Source organism: Centrocercus urophasianus, unplaced genomic scaffold (genome assembly GCF_019232065.1).
Source record: "Centrocercus urophasianus isolate 14NV4802_14NV808 unplaced genomic scaffold, USGS_Curo_1.0 seq_10, whole genome shotgun sequence".
NCBI classification, from domain to species: domain Eukaryota; kingdom Metazoa; phylum Chordata; class Aves; order Galliformes; family Phasianidae; genus Centrocercus; species Centrocercus urophasianus.
In genome coordinates this window covers 30,754,527-30,766,153 of record NW_024884142.1, presented here as the reverse complement: position 1 = coordinate 30,766,153, position 11,627 = coordinate 30,754,527, and the positions used below count along the sequence as shown (strand labels likewise).

The 11,627-nt window shown below is 36.6% G+C and overlaps 1 protein-coding gene across 3 annotated transcripts in view; it reads left to right on the top strand.

The window, feature by feature from the left end:
* Positions 1–11,627, top strand: part of EPHA7 (EPH receptor A7) — a 152,523-nt gene that overhangs the window by 112,774 nt on the left and 28,122 nt on the right. For 2 of the 3 annotated variants that reach the window (XM_042825455.1, XM_042825467.1), the window contains exons 7-9: positions 2,885–3,053; positions 8,450–8,558; positions 9,193–9,248. In XM_042825455.1, coding sequence (XP_042681389.1) covers positions 2,885–3,053; positions 8,450–8,558; positions 9,193–9,248 — 334 coding nt within the window. Of the gene's footprint in view, positions 1–2,884; positions 3,059–8,439; positions 8,559–9,192; positions 9,249–11,627 lie in introns of all 3 variants that reach the window. The other variant, XM_042825461.1, reaches the window with a different exon arrangement.

Below are 11,627 nucleotides of genomic sequence, written 5' to 3'. Positions count from 1 at the left end.
AAAAAAAAAAAAAAAAAAAAAAGATTTGGACATTTTCAGCTATTTTTAAGGCTAAATTAAATCAAACATTTTTTGTGGTTCTGAAATGTTCTGATAAGTACTTTTTTCACATCTTATCCTCCTGGCTACAGCTGGAGTGGAAAATGCCTGAAATCTCCCAAGTAAGCCTGTCCTGTGATTTTTCTAGCTCAGGTTATTTTTACTTCTTTGTCTTTTCTTGGTTTATTTTTTTTTTAATTCAAGAACTGCAAATAAGGCTCATTTGTGGTTCAAACCCAAAACTCTGAAATTCCATTGTGGCTTACAATTGTGAACCTGTATGAGTATTTACAGTCTTATTGTGCTCGATTCTCCTCTCTCAAGCATTCTTGTTCTTCCTCATATATCAACATACATTCCACCATGGTCCTCACTTAAGATGATTTAAATTTTCTTGGAAAAGATATGAAAAATTGTTGCTAGCTGAGTTGATGGGCTTGGGCAAATGACTAAGAGAGCAAGGCCCAGTAGAAGCCATTAGTGAATCTCTGAAAAGAAATCAAATATGTTGTGTTGAATCCAGTATTTCAGCAGAAGCCTTTGCTGCTTTGTTGACTGTAAAGGGGAAGGTTCTCCATCATTTCTTAGCTGACAAATTGAAATGAGTTACAGATTTATTCCTTCCCTCTGTATCTGTCTCATTAGCACTGCCTTATAAAGCTCATGCTTCTCTGGTCATGTGGTGCATTCAGATGGTTGGTTAGCTCACCTCTTCTGCCCTTCAAGTCAGGGTTGCTTTTGCCACTGAAAATCAACAGAGCTGCACATATCCGTTCTGAAAGATAATCTCAATCATTAAATGTGATGAATTCTGTGAATGTGATGAAGACTCTCATCTACAGAAAGGGTCATAAGGAGAATCTAAAGAACTACAGGCTGGTCAGCATGACCTCGATGCCAAGGAAGGTTATGGAATAGATCGTCTTGAGCGAAACCTCACAGCATATGCAGGACAGCAACAGGATCAGACTCAACCAGCACAGGCTCATGAAAGGCAGGTTCTGCTTGACCAACCTCATCTCTTTCTCTGATCAAGTGAGCCACCTGGTAGATGAGGAAAAAGCTGTTTATGTAGTCTACTTAGACTTCAGCAAATCTTTTGATGCTATCTCTCTCAGTATTCTAGAGAAGCTGACAGCCCTTGCCTAGACAGGTACACTCTTTGCTGGTTAACAAATTGGCTGGATGGCTGGCCCAGAGGGTGGTGATGAACGGAATTAAATCCAGCTGGAGACGAGTGGTATTCCCCAGTGGTCGGTATTGGGGCCCACTCTGTTTAATATCGTTATTGATGACCTGGATGAGGGGATTGAATGCACCCTTAGTAAGTTTTCAGATGACACCAAGTTGGGAGGAAGCATTGATCTGCCTGAGGGGAGGAAGGCCCTACAGAGGGATCTGGAGAGGCTAGATTATTGGGCTGAGGCCAATGGGATAAAGTTCAACAAAACCAAGTTCTGGGTCATGCACTTCAGCCGAACAACCTCAGGCAGTGCTACAGGCTTAGGGCAGTGGCTGGATGACTCTGCAGAGGAAAAGGGCCTGCAGATGTTGACTGATACTCAGCTGAACGTGATCCAGCAGTGTGCCCAGGTGGCTGAGAAAGCCAATGGCATCCTGGCTTGTATCAGAAATAGTGTTGCTGGGAAGTGATAAATCCCCTATACTCGGTTCTGGTGAGACTGCATCTTGAGTAATGTGTTCTTTTTTGTGCCCCTTACTGCAAGAAGGACATTGAGGTCCTAGTGTGTCCAGAGAAGAACAGTGTAGCTGGTGAGAGATCTGGAGCACAGCTCTTACGAGGAGCGGTCAAGGGAACTGGGATTGTTTAGTCTGGAGAAGAGGCAGCTTGGGAGACTTTATCACTCTCTCTAACTACATGAAGGGAGGTTGTAGTTAGCTGAGGGTTGGCCTCTTCTCTCATGTAACTAGTGATAGGACTAGACAGAATGGCCTCAAGTTGCACGAGGAGACGTTCAGGTTGGATATTAGGAAAAATTTCCTGAAAGGGTGGTCAGACATGAAATGTGCTGCTGAGAGCAGTGGTTGAGTCACTGGCCCTAGAAGTGTTCAAGAAATGTGTAGATATGGTACTAAGGAATATAGTTTAGTGGACAACGTTGGTGGTAAGTGAATGGTTGGACTTTTCCAACATTAATGATTCTGTGATTCTGTAACTTTTTGAATATAATAAATGTCTTTGATACCGTTTTTATAGCATTTGAAAGTGAGCAGTTACTCATAGGACTTGTAATATTACAGCTTCATTTTTTGAAAGTGTCATACTGAGCTTCTCTCCCTGGATTCTTCTTGATGCCCTAGAGTTAGAACCTGAGAACAGCTAGAGAAAAAATTGAAAATTTCTAGTCAGAGACCTGATATCTTGGTGCAAAATCCATCTGGTTAAACATTAGTGCTATTATAATTTTTTAGAAGTGTTGGAAGTTAGGAACAGAATGTGTTCTGACCATACAGTAACAGATTTCCCTGTCCTTGAACTGTTTAAACTCTACAGGTCCCTCTGGAAAGCTGCATTCAAACAACTTTTCCATCATAATTTCACAAAATGTAATCTGAGCCAAAGAAGCAATTGTTTTATGTCTGGATTTTTATGAGTAACAACACGAGCATCCCATTTGAATTTTATGTTACACTTCGACCTCGTCATTGCAATGGCAGTATTTTGTAATACTCCACAGAGTATGCTTTATTTTTTACGATGGGAAAAAAAAGCATTCAACAAATTGAAATAAACTACCCAGGCTGACTGTCAGTTGCTGATGTGTAACCATGATAAAATCTGACCTGTAAATGTCATTTAAATTTTTTGTCTGATTGTTTCCAGGATCAAAGGGAGAGAACCTATTCAACAGTAAAAACCAAGTCCACTTCAGCTTCTATTAATAACCTAAAGCCAGGAACAGTATATGTCTTCCAGATTCGTGCTTTTACTGCTGCTGGTTATGGAAATTATAGCCCCAGACTGGATGTTGCCACACTAGAAGAAGCCACAGGTAAACATTTGGATCTCTGGGAAATTTGCATTTTCATTAAGTAACAAATGAAGCATTTCAGAAATAGTAAGTAGAGCAAAATATTAAAGAGTCATAGGCAATGTTATTAAAATTAAAAGGAAAAAAAAAATTCTGTGAGTGGATTTTGTCATTGTATTTCGAAGGATGAACTTCAATTACTTATGTTACCATAGAACTACAAATTGCACTCTTATAAATAGCCATTATATTTGTAACATTGGGTTCTTCTTCTCTGATGTCTTTCTAGTGCAGAGAAATTGAATTATTATTTTTTTTAATTATTTGAACACACATCTGTTCCCTTATTACAAGAGGTTATATGAGCTGAGCAATTCTGCTAGATTCTTCAGTAACTGTGGAAAGAAAGGAAAAACAGATTCAGTCCATGGAGGCTTCTCCAGGACATCTTTTTCTGTGTAATTTCCTAGGAAAAAAAAGAAAACAAACAAAAACAAACAAACCTTTATACAGTTTGTTTACATATGGGTTTGTCTCTTTTCAGATATATGTCTGTTCTTACTATCTTCTGAGCTCAGTTTCACTTATATTTAGTAAAGAATAAAGGTCTCAAAGACATTAGATTTCTCAAAGGTTCTTGTAATAAGCAGTAAGCTGTGTAAAGAAAAAAACAGTCTCCTTAAATCCTCACAAAGGAAAGTATGAACCTGGAGCATGAACTTGCTCATACAGTACACCAGAGATTCTGTCTGTGACAACTTAGCAGGGAGATATTTTGGGAGAGCTTGCTCTTTCTTGATGATGAAACCAGTCATGTACCCTTGTTTGTCTAGAAATTTCATTGACACATTTTTCATGACTCATCATGTAGTTGTGTGCATGCATACTTCCACATTTTGAGTCTTCAGAAGGAAACTTTTGTACCATTGAGAGCTGGTAGCCATGAGCCAGCTGATCGGAGCTGCCCATGTCCCTTGCAGAAAAATTTGGCCATTTGGGTTTGAGTCATTTGCTTCAGGTTGACCTTCCCAGCAGCTCAGCCTAGTTTGGAGCTGGAAATACATAGCCTACAGGTTCAAAAGCTACAGATACCAGCTCTGCTCTGTGCTTTATGCAGATACGCACAATTGCATCTTATTTAACTGCAGCCAGGTGTCGCCTGAAGAATTTGAAGGTATATTTAAAAAACAGTAGTTAGGTCTTAATCTTGCTTCCACGCAGGATATGAAAATTATCAATAAGAAGTAATAGCACACACCTGATAGACTTAATTGAAATAGTAATTATCATAATAGTAGCAATAAAATATTATGACCAATGTTATTAGCTCTGTGTCTAAAAGCAGGCTTTTCATCTGTAGAGTTCTGCTTTACGTAGGCAGTCAGATTCAGTGAAATCTCTGAGATACAAGCAACAATATCCTGAGTTATAGACAGAAGTAATTTTATATGTGAATAATCTTCATATCTGAATAAATTTCTGGGGAAAAAAATATTTAAAGGCTTTTGCAATCTGTCATAGATTTCTACTAATTAATCACGGTTGCTTAAAATTATTATATCAAAATGTTTCCCCAAAATTTCATTTCTGATATGAGTATTTTTCTGCTCCATGTAAGCATACTAGTAGCCACCAAGATGAACAAAGACAATTTCTGAGATAAGCCTTAAAAAAACCTAGTGCTTGACTGGAGTTTGATTAATTTATGGAAGAGTAGAAAATCCTAGAATAAATCTGACCGTTTTGCATCATGTACACCTTTTCTCAGTCCAGGTAATGAAAGGATACATATAAATCAGTGACATACTGGAACAGTATGCACACCAGATTTTTTCTCTTGTCACAGGCTAGCTTTGTTTTTTGACATTCCATGTCATGTGCTTTCACAAAAGAAAATTTCAAAAGTGGCATATTTTCAATATTCCTGAGAGGAAAGGATGTAGTTCCCATCAGTGATATGCAACTCCAATGTTCCATATCAAATTTTCAGAAAGAATTAAAATGTTGGTAAAAAGATAGCATACTTAACAAATTATTTTAGAATTCTCATGCAAATAAGAATCTTTGTTTCTCCTATTTTATTTGTAATTTTATCATATCTGGCAGGTTAATAAAATTGGGCACGCATTAGCATTTCATAGGAACATTAGTGGATGATTTTTATGAAATATACTGCACTGTACAAGTGAGCAATAAACCCATGTTACGCTACAGTTAAGAGGCACTACTCTGTTTTCTACTTATTCCAATGACTTTCTGAATGTGGCTTTTAAGACTGAGTATTTCAAGAATATATATAGTGATAGTACTCAACCAGCACAGTTAGCTAGCCCTGTTGCATACTCAATTTCACTTGATATTTCAGCTGTTTAGCACCTCTTGATTGGTGCAGTCGATTTAACAGATTTTTGTATTGTAATCAAAACTGCATGGCCACTTCTCAGTATTTGAGAAACAATCTATGTCATATAACCATGTATGTAAAATATACATATTTAATACCTGTATTTATACATACTGTATACGTTGGATTACATATACATGTTTATCTTAAAAAAAAAAAAAAAAAAAAAAAGTAAAATTATAAAGCAAAAATGCTTTATGAAGGCAGTGTATTTATGTTCTGTACTGTATTTGTCTCAGAAAAAAGTACCTGAATCACTATATTTTGTTCTTGGAACCTCTGCTGTTTATTAGAGAAAAGTCCCAAAGAAAGAAAATGCAGATCCAAAGAATGTCACTTAAGTGGTAATTTTACCTTTTGATCCACTGATTTACTTGAAAGATATCTTAAATCACATCATTGTTGGAGTTTTCATGTTCACTTCATCAAGTATTTTCTGCAGCTTGTACATTTCAGGTTGCCTGCATGAAAAAAAATGTTGCTAGAGGTGCAGTACAGCTTTTACAATTAATCTCCTCTTTTAAATCCTCCAGCATATTTGGGTACATTCCCCACCCCTTCAACCATATACTTAGAAGGTAGCCTTAACTTCTTTAAAGTAAGGACTGCCTCATTCCTTTGGATTAGCAGATATTGCAGTGTCAGATGTCACTTGTAGTTACTCCCTCTTTTGCCTTCTGAGTCTGAGCACAGCTTAACTGGAGGTAAGGACAGACTTCTCTGTCTTGCTGATGTTTTTCTGCCACCACCACCATGGCAACACCAGTGGATGGCAGCCATGCCATCTGCACTCCAAAATCTTTTCTCTCACAGCACTCTTACCATCTTTATTTCTGCCAGACCACATTCCAGAAGTTGGAATCTGAATTGCATGTAAGCCAAGTAACAGCATGAGTTCATAACACAAACAGGAGAAGCAGCACAGATACAGTACATGAACAGAGGCAGATGTCTCAGACTGCTGTCACTAGATTGTCACCAGACCATGCCCACATCAGAGCTTTTTTATTTCAAATATGTAAAAGTACATCATGCACTATGTCCCACCTATCTTACCAGTTGGACAGTTTACTCTGCCCCCAACATTTTGTAGAGCCGAAGTAACATCCTCGGCTTGCCTCCAGAATGTGCTGGTATCCAACATCTTGAGGCAGTTATGCAGAGCAACCCACTCACATATGTCAACCTCTATGCACTCAACTTGGCTGCTAGATTAGGTGACAAGTTTGAGTGGGTGTTATTCCAAACTCTTAGATGGATACAACTTCGCACACTAGCCACTGGGACAAGATGGCTACTTTTTCACTTCCAAGAAAGTTTTCCACAGGAGTTCTAAGAAGGAATGATAAAGTTTTAGGAAATTTTGCATAAACTCAACATACCTGTGTTTAAGGCTGTGTCATTTGATGGGCAGTCAGTGTTATTCAGGAACTGAATTGTATTACTTGGGCCCATACACTCCTGTACAAGAGTACACTAATTTCCTAAACATTGCAAAGATGGGGTATGTGCAGGCCTTTGGTAGCACCTTGCTAACCTGAGTATCTCAGGAGGTTATACTTAACTCAAAAATAAACGCTTGTTCTTTTCAGTTAAGGCTCAATATGAATAATGAGATATTCCTCACCTGCATCATGTAGAACATCGAGAAATTATAAAGTTTCTTTAGGAAATAAACCTAGGGGAGAAGGAAATTTCATCTCGACACAGAGGTGCTGTTTTACACTATTTAACAAAACAAGAGGATTGTTATTTTAGGGGGGAAGCATGTAGCACAGATCAGTGACAAAATAAATCATAAATCATGTTGATTGGTTTACTTCTCCTAAGACAGAGTAAGGAAGGGACCAGTGTATTTGTTTCTATGGGAACCTATGAAAACTGCAAGAGGAAGATTCTGTGGAGTTCGTGAAATCATCATCTTTAGTTAGCACTACCATGACTTAATCAATTAACTGTATTAACATACCATCTACAGTTTAGTTAATCAGCTGAGAGTATTTTTATTTTTTTTTTTTCCACACCTTTCTGCTGCTTCCAAATGACTCACACTTTCACAGTCCCTACCTCATTATCACTGCTTGATGCCTCCTTCTTTATTCTCAGCCTCTTGGGCCAGGCCAGATACTCACTGTTATAAATCAGCATAGCTCCATAATGTTCAGTAGAGTTGTGGCCATTTAATGCAGCTGAGTGTAGGTCCATCCTCATTAGATGAGTGGCAAGTACAGCATTTAACAAACTTTGAGGTATCTCAGGCTATGTATTTACACCCTCAGTTTAAATTAATGTGACATGAATACATTTGCATTTATTAATAAAACTGGCATAACTGAGTAAAAAGAGCAATAGTGTGTGGATATTTTAGCATGTAAAATCTCTGAAGCATGGAGAATTGCATTTTGTATTTGTGGAAACACTTCTTCATTGCTAACAGAAACAAATTTTAAGTGATAATAACAATTTACAGTGATTAATAGTAATAAGAAAGAAATATGCTAAGAAGTCTGTGGTAATAGATAATCTTTAATCTTAAATATTATTATACTTATTATACCATTTCTTAGGATTCTCATTGAAGTCATTTCAGTCAGTTTTAGGGGTGAGGCTAGAAGTGGAGTTCTTCAGCATTCATTCTCCTGCTGTCTCCTTTTTCAGGGATGTCTTGTTCTCTTTTAGGAAGGCGTTAGTCGCTGAGCAAAGCAGAACAAAATGCAGCAGTAGGAGGGTTGATGCTGGCTTTCAGCAAACTGAAATGGTTGGTGATGACTTTTAGAAAGTGGTTGTACCACTTTGAGCAATTCCAGCATAACTTCTTTTTATTCCCTGTTGATGATCAGGGATGAATTTCTGATAGAGGCCTTTCTTTATATTAACTTAATCAATTTGATAGTCTTGGGCAACTAAAAAAGTAAACTAATCATCTGCAATTCATTAAGGTCGATTTAATTTTTTGCAGCTCTTTTGCAGGGAATAATTTTAAGCTAATCTCTGCTCTTTGCCCTGTTTGCAGCCACTGCTGTTTCCAGTGAACAGAATCCTGTTATTATCATAGCTGTAGTCGCTGTGGCAGGAACCATCATTCTGGTCTTCATGGTGTTTGGATTCATCATCGGGCGAAGGTATTGCACATTACATAGGCATAAGAACATCTAAGATAGTAATTTGCAAATATGAAATGGAACTCGTGGTTAGTAAGGACATTTTTTGTTTAAATCTCGTTATCAATTATACAGTTTATCCAGGACACTCTTAAATCAAGATGTTCTTTCAGTCTGATGTGAATGTGCTGTAAAAGGAACCCTTAGCACATTCTTTACTTGTACTCATGAAAATTCCTTTCTGTTTAGTTTCTCTCACACAGAGAAGCCTGACACTTTATCTGATCAGCCTTTAAATGACTTTGCATTCAAGAAAAAGAGGCACAGTAAGGTTAAGAATACCCTCATGTAAAGTAGTGTTCTACTTTCAAGTTCTTTAATCCTCTGTTTTATCCATAGAAGCTTTTCACAAGAACAAGGTTCTTTAGGACCTGTCCCAACTAGTATTTGATACAAAAGCCTTTTGATTACAACTGTTCATGATTTATTTAAACCTCTGCTGTCAAGAGAATTATAGCTCAAACTTTCAAAGGGCCTACAGGAGTTAGGTGCTCATGGCCTGAAAATCCCAGCCCAAAGGACTGATGTTGTCAGGGCTTCAGATGTGAGGAAGTAAATCATTATTTACCAGCAAAACTGACATTTTTCCTTTCAGGCATTGTGGCTATAGCAAAGCTGATCAAGAAGGGGATGAAGAGCTTTACTTTCATTGTAAGTGTTCTGCTTTTTTTGTCCCTTTCAAAAATTCCCAACTGCATTACTGTAGGCAATACTAAAATAGCATTCTGTGAATTGCAAAGTTCAAAGAAATTAAAAAATGCTATGTAAATAGCAAGTTAAACACTGTAAAAATGTGACCTACAGAAAAAGAATGCTGATTTAAGTCAGCATTGCTTGTATAGTTTTATTTTTATACATGCATATGATAACCCATTTTTTTTCATTCAGCGTTTTTTGATGGATTGCTTTGAATATGCTTCATACTGTCCTAACGATCACTCTGAGATGCAGTGTTTGAGAGGTCTTTGGCTAAGTTACTATATGATTTTTACCTTAAGCAAACTTCAGATTAAGCAAGTGGCAGTCACTGTCTCCATCATTTCTCAAAACCTGTTTTCTGCAACAGCAAATGTAATAGTATCAGTATTTTTAACAATGTCCTTAAATTATTTATCACGAAAAGAAAGATTAGATGTTTCACTATTATTCTGTGTTCTAAAATCACTTCCCTAGCAATGAATAGCAGACAAAGTCTCTCTTTTCAGAATTTTAGCTGCCATCTGAATTTATGCTAGAACTCTGGGAAAATTCAGTAAAACAATAAAATAAATCTACCTTAATGACAATAGAAAATGTAGGATGAGAAAAGGGCCTGTGCAGTAAAAAAAAAAGAAAGAATATTTTCAGTTGTATCAGAAAATAATTTTTAAAACTTTTACATTTTAGCCCTTTCTCATATCAGTTTTATTGACATTTTGACATCATAAATGAAAAAATGTTTGAAATTGTTTTAGAATTAGACATTAACTCAGGAAGTACACAAAAAATTATTAGTAAAAAGTATTACAAAAAATTATTTTGTGTGTTCGAATTTCAAAAACACGTAACAGAATTAAACTGTATGCAATGACCTCATCCCCTCCCTCCCAGAAAAGCCTGAGTTTCCAGTTTTCATAACGGTAGACAATGCCATGTAGTCATACTGTGCTGTATGTAGCCTTTGTTGTCTACCAGCAATAACAGCTGTAGTTTAAATGCATCTGATTTTCTTTTTATGAAAGCAGTAAGGTTTATCTGGTTTCATATTTATTGAAATCATGACCTACTATTGGAATGTGATGACATATGGAGAAAGAAGTAGCCACTAGTCAAAAATCTATAGCATCTTCTCAGTGCATAACTCTAAAGCAGGAGCTCTAGCCAAATATCCATTGGAAATCAGATCAAGGTTTATTTCACCTTTCTATCTGGACAGAATCAGATCAAATAGAATCTGTAAGTATGAATGTGCTGCTACCTAAATAATTTCATTTAAATGCAGCGAGTATTAAACCAAGCAGTGACAACATTGCAGCTTTTATCAATCAGTTCATAATCTGTACAAGAAAGGTGGAAAATAATAATGGGATAAGACTTATTTATCATGCACTTTGCAGAACAGCTGATTTTAAAGAGTTTATCGAAAATCTGATATAACTTAAATGTTTCTATTCTAGAAGTGATGGTTTTGAAATTTGCCTCTCACAGATGCACTATAAGCTTTTCATATCTTCAGAAGAGCTACTGCTTTCACTTTTTTAATCCCCATTATGTCCTTGAAGGAAAGGATTGATTATATATTCTTGTATTTGAGCATATAAACAAAGGGAAGATGATAGCTAAATAATCCCTCACCTCATTTCCATTATCTATTATATTTTTTGTTTCTGTGGAAGCGTAAGCAAATTAACATGAAAGCTGCTACTTAACATTTAATAGTTGATCTAGAAATTGTGAGAAATGTTTATTTCTCTTATTTTCCTTTGGAGAAATCTGGTTATACAGAAAATCAGTCATAACAGTCTTTTTAAAAACAATACTGCCAAATGTAAGTCATTTTTTACCAATAGAGCTTTTCATCATCTATTTATTGACAGCCTAGCGTTTAATTTTGTTTGATACTCATAAGCAGAAGAAGGTGGAACACTGTGCTTTGGTAACCAGCTGGTTCACAGAGCTGTGAACAGAATTGTGGCATCTTTCTGCTTCAGGACCTCTAGGCAACCTTCTTATATGTAGAGATACCACACTGGATTTTCAAAAGCTTAACTTACAACAAACATTTAACACAAAACTTTACAAGTAATTATATTTATAACAAATTTTAAAGTAGCGCTTTTTGTAGAATATCTTGTCTTCTATTTCTATCCCCCTGAATTTTCTGTGGCCCAAGTACTACATTTAAAGATTAAAAACAGTGGAGGAATTTACTCAAGCAATTCAAATTTACATTTTGCTTCCTCCTACCTTCCTCTAACAGTGTCTTCAAATCCATTCCAACACTATTTCGCGTTGGTATTCTGTGATAGCCTTGGCCTGTCAAAATGTTTT